This window comes from Lissotriton vulgaris, chromosome 9, assembly GCF_964263255.1.
Source record: "Lissotriton vulgaris chromosome 9, aLisVul1.2, whole genome shotgun sequence".
Lineage (NCBI taxonomy): Eukaryota > Metazoa > Chordata > Amphibia > Caudata > Salamandridae > Lissotriton > Lissotriton vulgaris.
Genome location: NC_141697.1, coordinates 561,921,766 through 561,942,828, shown reverse-complemented (window position 1 = coordinate 561,942,828; position 21,063 = coordinate 561,921,766). Strand labels below are relative to the sequence as shown.

The 21,063-nt window shown below is 46.2% G+C and overlaps 1 protein-coding gene across 1 annotated transcript in view; it reads right to left on the bottom strand.

The window, feature by feature from the left end:
* The window catches only part of PYGM (glycogen phosphorylase, muscle associated), a 138,220-nt gene that overhangs the window by 80,331 nt on the left and 36,826 nt on the right, over window positions 1-21,063 (bottom strand). Inside the window, exons 2-5 of the mRNA XM_086938092.1 lie at window positions 10,596-10,697; window positions 9,456-9,534; window positions 9,016-9,119; window positions 6,401-6,532 (exon numbers count right to left, since the gene is read on the bottom strand). Coding sequence (XP_086794218.1) covers window positions 6,401-6,532; window positions 9,016-9,119; window positions 9,456-9,534; window positions 10,596-10,697 — 417 coding nt within the window. The remainder of the gene's footprint in view (window positions 1-6,400; window positions 6,533-9,015; window positions 9,120-9,455; window positions 9,535-10,595; window positions 10,698-21,063) is intronic.

The following is a 21,063-nucleotide window of genomic DNA, read 5'->3' as shown; positions in this document are numbered from 1 at the left end:
CATCGGTCAGTATCAAGGCTGGCTAGAGTGTAAGAAATGCCTGGAAACATCCAGGAATAAGCACAGTGACCAGAAAAGCACTTAATTTATTTTTAGAGCTTAGCGCAACTTGCATCAAATAGTTGCATGTGTGTTCTGATCCTCATCACTGATGGTTCGTAACGTAACCGAGATGAAAACACAAGTCTATTTAGGAGGTTAGTGCTTTAAAAAAAAAAGAAAACATTGGATGGTTGTTCCTAGGGGCAGTGTAGGTGTTTCATTATTTAGCAAGAGAGAGGGTTTACAACAGCCTCCTGGCAAAGGGCCAAACTTTCTGAAATGCAAATGAAAAGCTGAAGGAAACAGTAATGGATTTGCACAGAATCTATTTTTAAAAGAGAATGATGAAAGAATTGGGATGTATGAATTGACATTAATAAAGCGCTTTACAAACTGAATATTTTTGGTGAAGTTTAGATTACAACTTGCGTTTATTAGAGTACCCTCTGGGACATAAGCTTTACACTGGTCTGCACCCAAGGAAACCATCAGTGTTAGCTCACACGAATAATTGTTCCAGGATTAAAGTTAGTGGTCTTTTCCAGTTGCACACAAGAAACCTTGGCACCGGAGAATAGATGTAATTTAACATTAGAAGCGTGTTTCAACCAGGACAGAAGAATCTTCTGCACAGTTGGTAAGGAGGCCAGGAGACGCGCTCCAGACTCTGGTCGGCACTAGTTAAATTCCCCAGTTCACTTCCCTCATTCTGGGCTGTCCACACTCTAGGTGCAGCAGCTGGGCTTCGCATCTTGAAGGAATCCTAGAGGGGCAGGAACTCCAGCCCCTCTCTTAGCAAGGCAGGCCATGGACAGACCCACAGCCCTCCAGCAAGATCTGCAGACTTCATGTGGTGTACACTCCCCGCTGCAAAACTGGCTATCTAAACTATCAGCCCTGTAGCTCAGCAGCCATTCGAGTACTCTGTATTGCACTCCCTCCTTTGGACAGGAAAGAACTCAGAACTGGAACCGAGGGGGAAGAGTTTGTCCCCCACTTTTATGAACATTTTCCAGGACGTTGATCCCACTGTAACATCCAGGAATCAGTTTGAAGCAGTTCCTTTTTCATGGTTCATTTTTCCATTTGCAGAGCTGACATTCATTCTAAATGGCGACAGCTTTCACAGCAGGTAATAGGAAGCTGACTCCACAGAAGCACCCAAAACATATTCACCATGAAGTGTTACAACACTGCACCTAGAGTAGCACACAGGTAACAAAGGGGCCTGCACTACCTAGAATATGACCTCTCCTGAACAAAAGAACCAGCTGACTCACCTCTCCTTCACTAACATCAACCTGAACGGCAATCAATCAATCAATCAATCAGGGGTTTATAAAGCACAGCTACTCACCCGTGTGGCAGCGCTCAAGAAAACACAATTGTCAGATCCTTGCTAACATGTCTGAATAACAGTCAATTCTCCATTCTCCCATACTTCACTGTTAGCGGCTACAACCTCTTAGGTCTTCAAACAATATACTCCCGCCGTCTTGGGAGACCGTACTTCAACCTCCAAATTATGCGATTTTACCAGTGGTATCCAAAATGGGGCACAATGCTTTCTGTAGCTACACATTCACAAACAATACAGAGTCCTGCTACTAGTCACTAATCACACAACGTGCAAAGAACAAACTCATACAGGAATGTCAATGCAGGGTCTGGGCATTGCATTTAAGCACAATCTTACATATGTGGGGCCTGTAGGCACTATGCTAATCTCTGATCATAAAAAAAGGTCTGCGCTGTTCTAACAATTTATACAAGCTTCCGCAAAGCCAAGCAGTCTTATCTCGGTGACCTATTGGCTGTGCAAATGGTTTTTATCCTCGTTGCACAGCATCCCCGATGTAGCAAGCACTATATAAATGCAAACCTTTTTCCCTCTTCTATCCCTCCGCTATCCTTCTGAATCCAAATAACTGACTAAACTATCCACCACTCAAATGACTTTCATATTTCACTATACTAATTCAACACTAATCCTTTATAGGTTCCGGAGTAGCATGCAACTCACCAGAAAAGCTCTTAAACACCTCGTATGGGTTAGTAAGTGCTAAATAATTACAATACAATATACAGACATCAACTACTCCCTTAAAATCGATTTCTGGTGTTCTTTTCACTCATTTTTGCCACAGCCCCCCAACTCTAGTAACCGCAGAACCTCTTAGCTATGACCCAGTTGCTCTGTATGCTGATCTATCACCTACATAATTTAGAGGTGAAACTTCAACCGTTTAAACAGAAGGCGGTCAATGCAACAAAGGGAGTAGAATAGAGTTGGATGTTGAGAGTAACTCCAAACTACAGCCAAGATGAGCTTGGTCACCACTATGAGCAGAACAACCCCAAAAGGCTACTTGCCACACTTGTGTACTGACATGACAAAACTCTCAGACAGCAGCTCATCATAAACTGAATGAGTCTATAGTTCCTTGTTGTGAGAAGTTAGCCTGGCATATGATGTCCACTAGTTCTAGTGGGCACCTTGCACCAGTCTAATCAGCCCTTATTTATGGTGGCTGTAAAGTCAACCTTATAGAAAGCTATCCTAGTGGTAGCATGAACCAGCAGTCTTCAGGCTAAGACTTCAGTAGGCGAGTTAAGCAAGTTGTTTTACCATATATAATCCCTTGAATTCCAAATGAAAGGACACCACAAAAGGTATATATCAAATATATATGTATTTAATTTAAACAAAACCCCTCTGCACTCTTTATGAGGTCAGAGGTCGAAATACAATACAAGTCACACAATTACTATACGATAAGTTGCACAGTATACGTTATGCCCTCTGGGCCTCACAAACCATATACTAAGAAAGTGGTATAAGTACCACGTGAGAGTTAGAAAGCAGGCCTGGGGCATCGCTGGAGCTACACTAAACAACCAAAAGGTTAGGAAGTAGAAGGCCCACGGGAGACGCGTCCAGTGTCTAAACACAGGCACGGGTTACCATTGACTTTCTATGGGAAACAAAGAAGCTACAAATATGCAATTTAAGGATACTTCCGGATGGACTAGGATGAAACCCTTTTAAACTAGGACACTTCGAGAGTCAAGACCCACGGTAGCACCAGAGTACTCGTGTTACCTCACCCAGGGAAGCCGGGTGCATAGGTGTCTTTTCGTGTCTGGTTTTGTCATCGTTTTCTATGGAGAGCTGCAAAGAAGTGCTGCAGGCGACCAGAGGAAAAGTGTCCGGGTGGATCCGTGATGTGAAGAACCTGAAAGCAGAGGGGACAGAGTCTGGGTCACTAGCCAGTGACCAGGAAGGTACGAGGAAGGAACCAGGCGATGTTGGGTGCTGAAGGTGAAGAAGGTGAGTTTGTCTCTTCAGCCATGAGGTCCAGGAGGCATCGACGAAGACCAGGCGCTGGATTAGAGCTGTCCCACGATGGATCTAGATGACTGCGGTGTCTGTATCCGGATTGGACCCAACAAGCCTTGGCAACCGCAAACTACACAGGATGTCGAGATCGGCTCTGTTGCAGACCAGCAAGGTCTGTGGTGCTTCTCCTTTTCAGGGAAGCTGGATCAAGCCTGGAGCAACCAGGAAAGCAAAGTAAATTCAAGATGGCGTCTTCAGGGGCTCACTAGCCAACGGGCAAGGAACCGGAAAGACGCATCGAGTGCAAAGGCGGGGCCCACGGGACACTCGCAGAGTGTGGAGGCCTGGGCTTCGGTGCAAATGGTGCTCGGGGCTGGGGCTTCTCGTACCCCAATGCACAACTTACTGAGGCTTCAGGAAAGGAGTGCAAGTAGCAGAATGCAGGATGTCCAAGATGTACGGTCCCACATCTCTCGTGTGCCCAACACGGGTCTCAGCTTTGCTGTGGATCGGGACAGAGAAGTCTGGAAGTCCAGTTCTTGAGTCGCAGAGTCTTCGGGTTCCGACGGGAGCCTTGAAACTGCAGACCAGCAAAGATGCTGTTGGTGCCTGTTTGCACAGGGTAGTCACTCCTTGACCACAAGGGAGAGGTCTTCTGTCTTCCAGTCAGAATGGAATGTCGGAGGTCCAAGATATGTCTTTCAAAGATTTGTCCAGTTCTAAAGTCCTTGGGACACAGCTCCGATACTTATACTAAGGATGGGGGCTGGATTACCTGACTAGGTCCCTCCTATGGGTGGACCTGAGAAGGGGTGGTTACACCCCTTTCCCTTTGTCCAGTTTCGGGGCAGAGCAGGGCTGGGAGTGCCCCAGCAACTGGTTTGAACCGGGCTATGCATGGAGCACCTTGTGTGCCCCAAGCAGTGTCTAGAAGCATTCTCTGAATGCAGCCTTCCCTGCCCCAATACACAAAACCCCTGTCTGGGGAGGTGCTGGCACCTCCCTGGACAGGAAACATATTGTCCAGGCCGCCCTTGCTGGAGTTTCCCACAGCAACAGGAGGTCAGACTCGTGTCTGTGGAAGCAGCATCCATTTTGTGATGCTGAGGCTCGGTTTAACTTTAACCGGGTAAAGCAGTCTTTTCCCTCTAGAAGGGTGGAATGCTACCCCCTCCACCAGAATTGGCAGGGGTAGTATTTCAAAGTGTTTGACACCTTACACAACATGTTTTGATAAAGTCAAACCAAAGTTAGCATTAACCGCGAGGATTATAATACACTTAAGAGTATATGATATGGCTATATCATAGAACAGCTGTAAGGAGATGGTTCCGAAACCTGCAGAGGGGCTCAGCTCATGCTAGGGCACCCTCTCACATAAAACCAAGAACTCTGCCTCCAGGATTGTCGAGGCCTACCATAGGAGTGGCTTATAGTTGTATATGTGTCTATATGTAAAGGCAGATATAGGTATACTATATCTAAGTAAGAGGTGATTACACAACCTTACCCAGGCTGTGTGAACAGACCTGTGGTGTCAGTTTGGAAGGCAACCCAGGGGTGGCACAATACATGCTGCAGCCCCTGGTAGGCCTAGGGTACACCTATGCCCTGGGTAACTATGGTACACTAAACAGGTGCTCACAAGGAGTGACCCAGTAACCAATCTGGTATGTACCTAAAGTACATGGTATCAATTTAGAGAGAGAACAGCTGGGCTGTGGGTCTGATTAGCAGGCCCACACCAACACTAAAGTCGAAAAACCAGAGAATCACAGCAAAAAGTGGGGGTGACCATAGGAAGCAGACCCTACTCTCCTACACATGTCACTTACCTACATGCATGAACTTTGTTTTTCAAGGCCATTAAGCTTTATGGAAGTTATCGGGGAATTCAGGCACTTAGGACCTCCTAAAGTACGCTATTTACTGCAAAGTGGCCTCTTTGTTTACTGTCTGACTTCTGTTTTCTGCTGGCAATTCTGAATGTTTGCAGAGCCTGCTGAACTGGCTCTACTCAGAAAGCCCTGCAACACACCTGCACTGACATTTTAATTGACAAAAGTGAGATGGTTGGGAATAAAAAACATCCCTAAACAGGATTTAAGAAATGGATGTTTGAACAAAGAAGACAGCTAACATAGAAGCAGATCATAACAACTCTGTATATTGTGAAATACATGCCCACAGGGTTAATTAAAGGAGTTAAACCCCCAATATTAACGTTTTATACCTAGTAAAGATTAGTCAACAATACCCCCACAACTCTGGCTTGGTCTTTAGTAAGGAAAAAGCTATTTGCCATACAAAGGACAAGTCTGGTGGCTCCAATCGGTGAACACACGAGTAAAACAGGAAAAGTTACTTCTCTGTAACAACAGTACTGCAATTTCAGTTTAAAGCAGTCACTTGTACTTCCCGGCACCATGTGATGTTGGGGCTCAAAATGTTATCTTGCTTTTTCCTAAATTAAAAAAAAAATGTCTACCATTAACCTGTCGCGTGTAACTCACTATGAAGTCAATTTAATACCCATAATACCCAGACTGCAGACACCATCTTCATCTTTCACCGCCACTGGGTCTCTGCAATCGATTGTGTAAGGAGATGCCTTGACTCGATTTTCAAAAGGTTAAGGGGACTGGTAGAAACTAAACTGGAGAGTTTGTGGTTATTAATGTTTCGATCTTTTTTCATCACTTTCCATCTTTTAGTCTGCTTTTTTGATCAGTAATGTAAGCATCTTTTTACCACTACCCAGCTTTAGCTCTGTCTATTGATTAGTAAAATGATTCTCTGACTTAAAAGAAAAAATCCAAGAAGTGTTTGGCAGGCACATTTATAGTTCCAATGATGAAAGCTAAGAGTTTACTCCATGGGTGAATGTATGCCAAGTCGGTGCCCATCCGACCTAATAGTCTTGGGCTGGGCACCCAGCCATCCTCTTCAATGGTCTCTTTTTCTCCCCTGCATTCACACAGTCCCTGAAAAGCAAGTAATACAAAAGCTCCACGTTACCTGGGTGTCGACCCACTTGATGCCTTCATTGGTATGATCCACACGTCCATAAAAGTGAACAGGCAGCATGTATTCAGGGCGCGCCTTCTCCCAGGGGTTGCCATACCGCAGCCAGTCATCAGCCTCCTCCACCTATGAAAAGCACATACACAAAGGGGTGTTAATAAACCAGGCCAGTAAAAAGACATTTAAATAAACATCTTATTGCAGGCTCAGAGATTTTTGACTTTCTAAATATAACGTTTACATTAAATGAAGGCCGAGGTGATATGAAATAAGCATAAGACTGAGAAACTTGCACTAAGTACAATTATCCCCACCTGGTGTGGCGCAAAAAAGACAAAAAGGTTCCAATATCCAACAGCGATACATGAGGGTCCTTAAGGGTCTTAGAAAAGGGACTGAGGAAGCGAGCACCACCACTCCAAGGGGACAACAACAAAAAACAGGAAATACAATTGCAACAGTAATGAACGCTTCCTCAATTAATCCCATACTGGTTTCCCATGGTGGGATACCAATTGGGTGTGAAAGGAATCCAACAGACAACCTCTTAAATTCAGGCTTTTGGAGTAACTCAAAACATCCCTCATGAAAGAAGGTCCTTCAGCCACAGTGCACCATGATCTACTGCACAAAGTCCCAAAGGCAGAACATCCCAGGGATCTGCTGCTTCCATCCATTATGCCTCCAGACTCTCCTGTACAACATTAACTAGCACTGCTTTAAGTTCTACACAAGTCCCATATTGCTTGCTAGCCAGCAGAAGTCCTAATCTCGCCTGCCACCGAGGAAGCATTTATTGAACAACGACATTCCCACCAACAAAACATGTCCATGTTTACCTAATATATAGCTACAAACAAACCAACATCTCGGCAAATGGCCCGCTGACCATATAATGACGATCCTTCTCCTTCACCTACTCACAAAACACCGCTGCTGTACACACAAGGTAGCTTTGCTGTCCCAAAAACACAAATACCCCCAAATACTAACACTACCTGCACCAAACCCTCCGCTTGCTTCCAGGCACCCAATATTATTAACCAAATCCCTTCACGACATACTACTCTGTCACCTTATTCCAAACAGAACCCACACCACTTCCTCCAATACAGGTCCTCCCTTGATTGCCCTCAAAAGCAGCCACTTTGCTTACTGTCAACAGATTTCGCCCCCAACACCTTTACTACCCCCCCCCCCCCCCCATCTCATTATAGGACCTCAAGACCCTTTTTATCCTTAAGCACAGGTCCAGCAAGCCTGGCTGCTGCCATGGATACACCTCCCTTTACCATGGATGTCTCAAATTTCCATCTTAAGAAGGCAGAAAAGGTTTCATCCTAAAGCACCCACTGCAGCCTTTCTTCTGGACAGGGACATTTGGGGTGCAATATCAGTGGTGGGAAATCCAGGCCCTGGTATTCACTGGCAGCTGTTAAGCGGCTCCCTCAAGCAGGTCAAGGCTGTTGTGTAAGATCACAGATTGGCTAATGGCCGTTTCCATTGTCCCTGGGAAAGGATGCAAGCCGCTATGGAAAAAACATTTTATGCACAGTGAAGCAATATTTTGGTTCTGCGCTGCTTTGCAGGCAGACAAAGCAGCATCCCCGTCACACAGAAAGGCATCAAGAATGCCAAGAAATGGAGAGAAAGTCTCCACACCACAGGTAAAAAGGAGAGCCAATGCAATTGGCAGATACCCTCTTAGTTCACATCAAATTCTAAAAATATTTCAACATCTGGCTGAGAATACCATGTGGACGTGTGCGGGCAGAACTGCTTATGTTCTTGGGTATTTCTTTCAAAAATTTAAGGTAGGAGGGAATGCCCGAAGGGGAAGCTTATCCGTGCCATGTGAAAGAATGGGTAGGGGTGTGGGAATGAGGACTAAATGAATGAAAGTTAACCACAGTGAGGAACAAGTTCCAGTTCATCACAGGGTTGACCTATTTCGAAGCTTCCTAAATTATCTGGTTCACTTTTCTCGCATATTTACTTCCTTTCTTAGGAGAGACAGTCATGGCAAGTGCTAGGCCTCTAGGAAGCCCTCTTGCACAGAATGCGTCCGGTGCAGCAAAGAGTAGAACTGGACTGAATGTGCAGTAGTCCTGCCTCTTCTCTTGACGGTGTGTGTGTGTTGAAATCAAGAAAATATGGATCATGAGATATAGTGCTACATACACTGCCGGTAAAGGAAAATGTGAGGATCTGGATGAAAAACATATCTGTCCACCCCTGAACTATTATAGCCTGCTCAACACAGTTTTTACTTTTCCCCGTCCATAAACATAGGCCAGCGTCCATTTGGTCAGCAGCGCCTACTACAGTTTCACAAAGGAAGCTGTTCAGTAGGTGGGAGACAAGACCGACAGCTATGATAATCCTGTTCCTACGATACTTCATGCAGGAACACTACTTCCGGAACTGGTAGAGTACATGTACAGATAGATACCACCATTCCAACTACACTTCCTTCAAAGGTACACACAGGGAAAGTTAACTTCACTGACTTTCTGCCAGAAACCGACATCCATAATCAACCACCCACTTGCAAGCAAACCACAAAACCCCATTCAGCGTCCCACCCCCCAGACAACCCTTTGCCTCACCTGCCAGCCACCACAGATCTTCTGGTTGAAGATCCCAAACTCGTAACGGATTCCATATCCGTAGGCAGCTAGACCCAGCGAGGCCATGGAGTCAAGGAAGCAAGCTGCAGCGACAGAAGGAAGGAGAGAGAAAGAGCTTACAGAGGGGGCAGGAAAAGGCAAGCTGAGAAATGTCGCAGGTGAAAGACCATTCAAATAGACACATGGGCTACCACTTAAGAGTTTGCATCGCTCACCACGGTGCGTGAAGCACTCGTATGAGCGAGCAGCTTCTTCTTTTGTCCCATGGGCAGTGTCAGTCGAGAGTGTGTGTGTTTTTGTACCATTTACTCATGTTGCAAGCCTAGCATATATTAATTAGACACCACTGTAGCAGAATTATAGCAAGGTGGCTTCGCCTGTAAGGTAAAACGCACGCAACAAACCCCTCTGCTTCATACCTGCCAGTCGCCCAAGACCTCCATTCCCAAGCCCGGCATCTTCTTCAATCTCCTCCAGATCCTCCATGTCCAGACCGAGCTGTGAAAGGAGGGGGGAAAACAAAATGGGTGGAAAGCAATGCTTAATTTCAGACCAGGGTAGGAGGCTGCTCCTCTAGAAACACCTGTAACGGTCAACTAAACAATGAACGTATGAGTTCAAAAAGGCATCAGGACCCATATATCACCTCTATAGGTGCTAAGACAACTCCTGCTCCAGTTTCTAAAAAGATCAGCCTGCAGAAAAGACCAACCAGAACAATGGGTAAAGCCACAAAAAGAGAGTGGACTTCACTCTGCACTAGGAAGCTTTAAACACAGATGTCTGTGCACTGAACACAGCGGGCTCAATTACGATATCGGAGGCAACTCTGACCAACACCGTCGCAGTTTCGGGACCTACGGCCTCCGGTCCCAACACCGCAATTACAATGTGACCGCACATGGTGCCCATTTCTCTATGGGAGCTTGTGTCAATCCCTGCACCACCTGGTGCAGGGATTAACAGGGGGACACCATAGATGCCCCTTCGGCCCCCAATCGAAGGCCGCAAGGAGGAGGGGTTCCTGCTAGGGGCCCATAAACTCGCTTTCAGACAGGCTTTCCATGTTGGAGAGCCAGGCACTGAAAGCCTGTCGGAAACCGAGCATCATAATCCCTACAGCGGAAACGCCATCCATAGGGATTACAGGCCAATCTCTGACTGGCCGTGGGCTCCTTGAGCCAGTCAGAATCCAGCCGAATGACAGGCCAGTTTCAATTCTGACCACCTAGACTGTAATTAGGCGGTCGGAATTGAAACCACAACTAGGCTTGGAAAGCCTCCGACCTCATCGTAATAAGGCCCAGAATGTGACAATTTGTTTTACTCAGAGGACATCACACATGGAAGGAACTGAAACTCTTCTTCAATTCACCCAGACTAGCCCAAAAGCAAGTACATAGCTTTTTGGCACTCATGGAAGCATAATTTCAACAGGGTCACTGCAGTCACTCTTCGCAGCAAACTTTCCCTCATAAAGATCAGCATAGGTAAAATAACCATCACTCTCCCCTCAACATTGGTACAAAGAAGGAACAGTCACCTAGGTGTGCTTTTACCTGGTAGGTGGCTTCATCGCAGGCGTTCTCCAGCCCCAAGTTCACCATGGTGTTTTGGAGGGTGCGGCCCATGTAGAACTCCAGTGACAGGTAATAAATGCGCTGTGGAAAGACAGGCAGTGGATAAGTTGAGGGACACATGCACAGTACGTGAGCAGGCACGCCTGCAGCAAGACAGGAGGAGAATGGAAGTAAAGTCAAGGACACCGCATCAGAGCAATACACAGACCAGGCTGCTTATCAGGTTAGTGTTGAAAATTGTGTATGGCCTTACACACATTGTGAATTGAAAACATGTTTAGTGGTTAGACTGAGACTGTTGTGTCACAGTGACAAAAAAGTGGCAACTTTAAGGTCCCCGCATTACAGAAGATGAGACCATCAGATGTATTTCACAATTGTAACAGCATTATTTTGTTAGTTCAGGGTCCCTTTTCACATCCGATGTGAAAACTAAAATAGGTTACCAAGTAAATCATTGGGGTTACGCACATTACAAAAAAAAAAAAGGCATATGCAAGTAGACCGTTGAAACTAGACAGCAGCAAATGTAAAACTGTGCAAGACACTATAAAACATCGGGGACAGGGTGGGTGAAGGATATTGAATATACCAAAAAATTCAATTTCCAAACCTTAACAATTTGTATTAGAACTAAGCGGAGTCTATGCAAAAACTGAAACGTTTAGGAGGTTGCACAAATCACGATGGAGTTATCCCAGAAATATTTAACAAGCAGGGCAATGATGGGTGCCATCATCACACTAGCAAAACTAAACCGCTCTCTATAAAATGGTAAAAAGGCAAATTATGTACACAGGGTAGGATCATGCTAATGCATTTCTGGTCCTATGGGAATGCCTGGTGTGAGTATATTCTGTTTAACTCTCAACTCTCTCCCTTCATTAAACCAGCTTCCAAATAAAATCCTCCACTTCTTAGCACCTCTATCGAACGGTGCCCTCACCCTGCCAATTCTTCATATTATATAGGGTTCCTCACCCTCATAACCTTTTGCAGGGCCACTGGAATTCTGTGGAGATTTCCATATAATTATGGATTTACAATTACCTCATAATCCAACAACGACTGCATAGTTTGCGGATTTCAACAAAAACAAATCTTTCTAACTCAAATAGACGGAAGGTTACTAAATACAAGTGCCACATGTAGTCACGATGGAGCAAGGTTTCATATGTACAGAAACTTGCTTGTATTCAGCCCTCTCGAAAGAACATATAACTAATTAATCAAGACGTTTTGTTTACTAATATTTGCATTTTCACGACATTTCTAGCATCTAAGGGAAGCTTGTCTATGTGCTTTTACTAACAGTAACCAGAGTGTCCTAAAATAGCCGCCGAAAATGCGGGCATCTTTCTGCGCATGCGTCTGCCACATCTATGTGGTGTGACGCATCTCTGCTCTTGGTGGGAATTTCTTGCAGCTGTGCACTAGTGCCAAGATGGCCGCCTTATGTCTCACACATTTAAACACCTGCTATTGCTTCAACTAAACTTTGTTTGTTCTGCTTAACTATTAATTCTATAGTATAAATAAAGTAATGGTGTTAGAGTAGAGATGAGTGGTATACAGTGCATTCATTTATTTTTGTATTCTAATATGCGTTTATTCTTTGACTGTTACTAGCTCGTATTTGGGTCTAAGGGTGACATGAACAGCCATACAGAAAACCGCTCTGCGCATGAGCCGAGAACTTTGAGAAGCCTCAAGCAATGGCATTGAACTGGTGCCAGTGACTGTCTTTCCAGCAATGCGCCTGGAAACCATGAATTCATAACCTGGGAAAGGAAAAGACTTGAAACTTTGTATAATAAAATGAAATAATATTGATGGGTGGAATAAAACTCATGGGAAAATAAATTATGGGCGGGAACTTGAGCAATATAAGTCAATGAAAATGACCTCATCTTAGTATGGTGTGATGACCTCTCCTCATCTCTCTGGCCAATCACTGAAGGGGTGCAAAAACCACAGTTGATGGACAGAATGCAGAACAATGTCATACATTCACCCCAGTACAGAGTTCTGGGCCTAAATCCATCGTTTTTTTGCACTCCACACCACCCCAGTTCAGACATGGCCATATGAAAATCAGTCTGACCCTGTGCCTCATGGGAACAGTCCAGCCCGAACTGCCAAGCCATGCCTTCCCTGGACCGGAAACAAGCTTCCGAGGACCCGTTTCTGGCATTCCAGCAGTCTTCAGCTCGGCTTGCTTGAATCCAGTGGTGTGGCGAGCATGGGACTCACGTCTGAGCATACCCATCCCACTCGGGTGGCAAATGAACTGAAGGGGAACACATAGATTTGCATCATTTAGGGGTGGTACATTGCCCTGGAAATGGTATAACTAAGGTAGGCTTAGTTAGAGAAATTGTCAGATTACCTGACCGGTCACTGACCCAACGCATGCTATAGGAGATCGAGAGCAGAGGTGCTGGCGGAGCACTCTGTCAGAAGAATCGACGTTTTGCTGAGGAAGAAGTATCGATTACCCAATCGGGGTATCAGAATTTGGCGTAGAGAGAGAGGGGGGGGGGGGGGTGCGACGCTGGCATTGCACTAGTGGAGATTACCTGTCCTGATTTGCACCTATCCTGTTGGCACGGGATTAGTCGAGAGCCCTTTCTTTGCCCCAGCCCGTGGTCAGGATTTGTCCTCGCACCATTCTAGGTAAATATAATCCATGTGGTATGTCCTTGTGCTATTTCCCTTTCTCACCCTTCCAAGGTACCAATGTCTAAAGGTGTTACTGTGATTTCTTGCAAACTTTATGTCCTATTAATCATTTTCTTACTTGTAAAATTCATGGTCACTGTATTGTGGCCGCTGACAGAACGTGCATAGATAAAGTGTTTAAAACTTCTCCTGAGTCTGTGGTTATTTCAGGAAGAAACAAGTAACTTACCTGTAACTTTAGTTCTCCAGTATTGGTAACTTTCATAGATTCCCATTGCTTGTATCATTCCCCGTCGTCGGAATGGGAGCCTCGGTAATAATATATATATATATATATACCTAGGTAAATACACCCTAATAGGTGTAAAAAAGTAAAAAATTAGGCCTAGGCCTCATTATCTTTTGTAGCCTATTGGTGTCATTATGTAAAAAGACCCAAAGTCACCTTAGCAACCAATCAGATCAGCCTCACCCTGTAGAACCTTCCTGAGAAAGCTCAGAGCCTCAGATTTTCGTAGCCGTTGTCTTGCCACATAATCACCTAGCCCTAAAGTGAGCTTTCCCAGGGGAGGCGGGTGGGCGCATGGGAATCTATGAAAGTTACCAATACTGGAGAACTAAAGTTACAGGTAAGTAACTTGTTTCTTACTCCAGTATTGGAACTTTCATAGATTCCCATTGCTTGTATCAGAGTAGATAGCAGTTAGCATACCTCAAACATTTCGTGCACAGTTACAGAATCATTACAAACTAATGATATCACAGATTATAACAACCATAAAGCAGTAACAAAAGCATAAGAAACGAAATGTTTGAAAAAACAGGAGGAGGGAAGAGAGGAAAGCTCACCTCTTATTGGAAGAGATTTCTCAGGACTGCCTGTCCTACAGCCGAATCCTCCTTTGCAGCCGCCTCCAGGCAGTAGTGTCTCGTGAATGAGTGCGTACTGCTCCAGGTGGCCGCTCTGCAAATATCCTTTATGGATACTCCAGCAAACAGCGCTGTTGATGCGGAGATTGACCTTGTGGAATGTGCCTTCACCTGTCCTTGCAAAGGCTTGCCTGCCGCCTGGTGGCAGAACCAGATCGCACTTGTTATCCATCTAGAAATCCCTTGTTTTGACAATGGAAATCCTTTCCTTGGGGCTCCGAAAGCCACAAACAGCTGGGGTGTCTTTCGAAATCCAGCTGTGCGTTGTAGATAGAATTTCAAACATCTCTGAACGTCCAGAGAATGAAGTGTCCTCTCAGCCTGGGTTGAAGGTCGAGGAAAAAAAGACTTCAAAACCACTGGTTCGTTAAGATGAAAGTCTGTCGGTACCTTCGGAATGAACTTGGGGTTCATTCGTAGGATCAATGTATCATTCTTGAACTGCAAGAAGGGTTCTTTGATAGTTAAAGCCTGAAGCTCTCCTACTCTCCTTGCAGAGGCGAGTGCCAAAAGAAGCGCCACTTTCCATGATAGGAACTTTAGGTCCGCCTTATGTACTGGCTCAAATGGCGATCTCATCAGTTGAGCCAGGACCACATTCAAGTGCCACACCGGAGGCGGGGGCCTAACTGGCGGAAAATCTCTAAACAGTCCTTTCAGGAATTGTTTTATTACTCTTGCTGATAATAGAGAAGGGCCCGATCTCGTTCTTCTATATCTGGAAATAGCTGCCAAGTGGACCTTGATAGAAGCATGAGCCAGGCCTGCCTGTGCCAACGATAGAATGTATGGCAAGAGTTGATGCGGAGCTGAAGAGAATGGATGTACTTTTTCTCTCTGGCACCACAAATAGAACCTCTTCCATTTCGCTCTATATGTCTTATTAGTGCTAGGAGCTCGTGCCTGTGCCAAGATGTTCCTGCATTCTTCTGAGATGTTTAAATCCTTAAACTCTCTGTATTCAGGAGCCAAGCTGTTAATTGAAGCGAGCTCGGGTTCGGGTGAAGAACCTGGCCGTTGTACATTGACAGAAGTGTCTGTTTGGGTTGCAGATGAATGGGCTGTGTCTCTGATAGAAGAAGCAACTCCTTGTACCAAAACTGGCGAGCCCAGGCAGGCGCTATTAGTATCATCCTGCACCTGTCCATCTTGAGCTTCTTGAGGACTCGAGGAATCAGGGGAAATGGCGGAAAGGCGTAAACAAACGCGCCTGACCAAGACATCGAAAGGGCATTCCCCAGTGACCCTCGATGGTGTTCCCTGCTTGCATAACACCGGCATTTCTTGTTCCCTGGTGTTGCAAACAGGTCGATCGCTGGGGTCCCCCAATGGAAGAAGATGTCCTTGACCACTGTGCTCTCCAATTCCCACTCGTGCGAGACTGCTCTCAGGCGGCTTAGTGTATCCGCCTTTGTGTTGCATACTCCTGGAAGGTGTTCTGCCACGAGCGTGATGTTCTGCGATATCGCCCATTCCCACAGTATTTGGGCTTCCTGTGAAAGCAGTGGCGATCTTGTGCCTCCCTGCTTGTTGACGTAATGCATTGCGGTGGTGTTGTCCGTCCGCACCAGGATTGCCGAATCTGCAATCCTTGGAAGGAAAGCCAACATCGCCAATCGAATAGCTCTTAGCTCCAGAACGTTGATATGTAAGCGACGTTCTTCCGGAGTCCAGTGACCACTGACCTGGAGGTCTTGCATGACCGCTCCCCAACCTTGAAGAGAAGCGTCCATGGTAATGACGTGAGGAGCCGGTGCAGCCCTGAAACTGAGTCCCACAGTGAGGTGAGATCTTTTCATCCACCATGAAACCGACCGTTTCATCTGCTGGGTAACCGTCACCCTGTCGTCGAACGACCCTTCCACTTGTCTCCACTGAAGGTCCAGTTCTTCCTGCAAGGGGCGCATTCGCAGCCTGCAGTGCGGAATCAATTGAATACAGGATGAAATCGACCCTAGAAGAGATTTGTACATCCTGACTGTCATCCAACTTTTCTTCTGCAAACGAGTGGCTGACGACATGAGTTTCATCTGTCTCTCTTCCGATGGGAAGGCCTTGCACACCTGAGTATCGAGTATTGCTCCTAAGAATTTCACCGTACCTGCCGGTTGAAGAACCGATTTCTCCTTGTTGAGTTGTAAACCCAGATGAATAAAGAGGTTTAGGCATGTGTTCACTGCTTTTGATGCCTCTTGTAAGCTTGGAGCCTTCAGCAGCCAGTCGTCTAAGTACGGGAATACTTCCAGTGACTGTCTTCTCAGAAATGCTGCTACCGGGGCCAGCACTTTTGTGAATATCCGAGGAGCGGACTTTAATCCAAATGGGAGCACCATGAACTGGAAGTGACTCTTGCCTACTGTAAAGCGAAGGAAACGTCTGTGAGCTGGATGGATCGGGATATGAAAATAGGCATCTTCCAGGTCTAATGTCGCCATGAAGTCGCCTGGGTTCAAGAGGCGCAATATGTCCTGAAGTGAAATCATCCGAAACGACAGCTTCATGAGATAGGTGTTGAGCTCCCTCAAGTCCAGGATAGGACACCACTTTTGTTTTGTTTTGCGGATCAGAAAAAATCTTGAATAGAAACCTTCTCCTCTTTGTGATAGGGGAACACGCTGGATAGCCCCTTTCAGAAGCATTTGTTGAACTTCCTTTTGTAGAAGGTTTAGATGTTTCGAAGTAGTGGCGTGGGGAGCTCTTGTAGGTGGAAATTCCTGGAATTCTAGTGTATGCCCATTTCGGATGATGTTCAATACCTACTGATCCGATGTAATATCTTCCCAGCTGCTCAGATGTTGTGATATCCTGCCGCCCACTGGAGACCCCAGAAGCGGAGGAACAGTTGGCAGAGTCAGGAGGCCGCTATTGACGCTTGCCAGCGTCCTTGCCCTGACGCCCCTGTCGTCCACGAGCGTTCTGACGAGAGAAAGATTGGGTTTGCGACTGTCGCTGATAGTACTGATTGCCGTACTGAGGTCTGTACGACTGCGACTGCTGCGAGTATCGCTGCTGCTGATAACCTCCTCTTGGTGAAGTGAAACCTCTTCCTCGTGCTCCACGGAACGGTGTTTTCCTATATTGTAGGTTTCCCACAGCCCTTGCTGTCTCTGTGTCTTTCTTTATACCCTGTAGGGTCTCATCGACATGTTTCCCAAATAACATGTCCCCATCAAAGGGTAAGTCCAAAATCCTATTCTGGACCTCTGGCCGGAAGTAAGTCGCTCGCAGCCACCCTTGTCGCCGAAGAACCGCCGCGCTGCCCAGAGCACGGAAAGAGATGGTGGCGATGTCCATCGCGCAGTCTATCATTTCCGAAGAGGAACGTTGCCCTTCTTCTAGAAGTTTCTGTGCTTCGGCTCTAGAATCATCCGCTAGAAGGTCCACATAGTGTGCCACATCACTCCACATCTGGCAGTCGTATCTTGCTAGGATCGCCAATGCATTCGCCGCTCTGACTAATAAGCTAGCCATCGACGAAAAACGCTTCCCCGCGTTGTCCAACCTTCTACCCTCCTTGTCTGGTGGAGTTGTGAGGGTGGCCGAAGGATTCCGCGACTTCTTTTGCGCCGCCTGCGATATGACCGAGTCTGGTCTAGGTTGTACAATCAAGCAGGCGGGACTGTCATCCGGAGCTTTATATTTTTTCTCCAAGCGCGGAAGAGTTGGAATGACCGTCGCTGGGGACTGCATCACCTTTTTTCCTTCCTCCCATATGTGTTCTACAATGGGAATCAAACGCACCGCCTTACGGTATGCCTCTTTAAAATCGTACAAGAAACAATCCGTAGATGTTGTAGGCATTGTTAGCTTAAAGCGTGCTGTGGCTCTTTCCATCAAACTGAAGAAACCTCCTACATCTGCCGGAGGCGAATCGACCGGGTCTGGCACTGGTGAAGCCGGATCCGGAGCTATATACTGGTTCCATTCGTTATCAGGGTCTTGATCTTGGTTCTGCCCTGTTTCATCCTCATCCGAGGTATCAACTTGGACTTGCGTCTGCCGAGGATATTCCCTCTCATGTTCCTCCTGTGCAGGCAGTACTGACTGAGCTGCCACCACCTGCGGTTGAACCTGCGCTTGACCTTCCACTGGTCGCGACCCTTGCCTGCTCCTATACTCCTCCAGCATTGCCCTTAAGTCTGTCAAAAGACTCATAGGCATTGTTACCATGCCCTGCTGTGGTTGGGTTTCCTGGTATGGGACCTGTTTTTGTGGTCGCTGTTCCTGTTGATAATAATACTCCTCATCCAAGTCCGAATCATGGTATTTTAGATTCAACTGAGATGGACTGTATGCATCCCCATACATCTCATTCTCCTCCTCTGAGTAGTCCTCCTCATCCAACAAAAGGGCTGGAGGTAATGAAGGCACCTTTCTAGGTGAAGTCATATCTGGAGTTATCCTCCTCTTCCTGATGCTTTCTGCAGCCCCTGCCGTCGACGGCGTTGAAAACAAATCCACATTCTCCTTATTTTGAATCGTCGTCGACGGTACCGTCGACGAGAGTCCCTTCACCGTCGACGGGATCGTCGACGGAACTGTCATCGTCGACGGGCTCATCATCGTCGACGGGCTCGTCGACGGAACCGTCCTCGTCGACGGGCTCGTCGTCGTCGACGCGATCGTCGCAGTCGAGATTGTTACCGTCGACGGAATAGTCATAGTCGACGGGATGGTCTTCGTCGACGAGGTGGTAACCGTCGACGTGGTTATCGTCGTCGACGCTGTCGTCGATCCAGTCTTCGTCGACGGAATCGACGTCGAAGTCTTCGTTGACGCTCTCGTCGTCGTCGTCCTCGTCGTCGCTGGATGGCTCATCGACGACTGAGGAGAAAAATTCACCTCAGATGCTTTAGAGTCTTTCTTGACCACTGTAGAGGCCTCCACAGTCGGTTTTTTGAAGGACTTGGCTACTTTTTCCTGGTGGGGAGGCCCAGCCGAGCTCTCATCCAGTTTAGCCTTTTGCACCTGTGGTGCTTGCCTTTCCCTCTCCTTTACACTCACGTGAGGAGATTCATTAGGCCCTGGCTTGCCAGACCTATCAGAGGTCCCACGCATAGCCTTTGAGGGGGGTTCAGTTGAAACCTCCACAGATGATCCACCTCTCTTCAACGATGTCTTAGAAGATGATGATCTGGCATCTTCCTCATCACCAGAAACCACTACTTCCCTCCTTTCCAACTTCCTGAGCCACAGAAGTAGCCTTCCTTCACGATCACGGAGGGTTTTCACTGGCATCCTCCTGCATATACTACACCCCTCGACCTTATGGTCTGGGTATAGACAGTATATACAGTCATTATGTTGATCTTCAGCATAAAGTCGTTTTTTGCCACAAGTGGCACAAGACCTGAAAAGGCTCTTCTTTTCCTTATCAGCCATGTCAAGGTTGAAAGAAATCCTGTCAGAAAAACTGTTTAAATAGTACCTCAAGTAGAAGTTAGAGCAGAGCTCTAAGGAGACTCCCTGTCACCAACGATGCGGTAGAAAATCTGAGGCTCTGAGCTTTCTCAGGAAGGTTCTACAGGGTGAGGCTGATCTGATTGGTTGCTAAGGTGACTTTGGGTCTTTTTACATAATGACACCAATAGGCTACAAAAGATAATGAGGCCTAGGCCTAATTTCTTACACCTATTAGGGTGTATTTACCTAGGTATATATATATATATATATATATATATATATATATATATATTATTACCGAGGCTCCCATTCCGACGACGGAGAATGATACAAGCAATGGGAATCTATGAAAGTTCCAATACTGGAGTAAAGGTAAATTATTAAATTGTTACCTATTATGCTAACTCCCTTTTCGATCCCTAGGACTTATAGCATAGGTGATAAAGGATTAGTAAGTCATGGTGTACAGGTATAAGTCCTAAGAAATAAAAAAATCCTGATAGGCAGGAAATAGAAGCACCGGTTCAAAGGTGTGAATGTTTATGGGCCCAGGGGAGTATGATTTATTGAGCTGGTAATCCCACGCGCCAGTCACTCACTCAATGGCAATCCATTTGCAAAATTAACTGCTCACCTTTCAGTTGTTGTTTGCTGTATTTCAGTCTGTAATATAGCCTTAGAGCCTGCCTTAGCAGGCTTTTCTGCCATCAAGGGCCCGCTCCAGCATTAAAGCCCCGAGCCGAAGGAGAGGGCCTTTAACAAGGGAACAGGACTTTAATGGCCGGCAGAGCCTGCTATGGAGGGCTCTAAGGCTATTAGAACATTCCGCCTCTAGAGGGCAGAATGTTCTAATCTGTAAAACAAAGGCCTCACGGAGCCCAAAGGGATTGAAATTGCCTCGGGCTCCGTCCAGCCTTTGTTCACAGCAACAGCTGAGAACATACATTGGAATGCTGCTGCTCTGGGCTTCTACCACCCATTAAAATCCTGGAGCACTCCACTGTATTCAATGGAGCGCTCAACATTAAAATGTTCTAATTGGTATTAATAACATGAAGCCTTGACCAAAACAACATTGTGGGTTAAATTGTGAAAATACCACATGGATTCATCTCAGGCCTAGAGTCCAGGATTTGTAGAAGACCAAATACCCACTGCTGCTTAATACAATTAAACAGGATTTACAGAAACAGACATCCCTCTTCCTTTCTTGGATGGGAAAAATGAATGTTATCAAGATGAACATGGTGTCCAGGTGTGAGAAAGTGGTTCTATATATACTGGACCAGAACAAGGTACAGTGTGTATAGAGTCCACAAACAAACCCCAGAGGTATAACAGAGGTTAAAGCCTGGTATGACCTTACTCTCTAAAGTGGTAGCTTGGTCGAGCAGTAAGGCAGTACCAGAGGACAGTGTAAAGCATTAGTTGT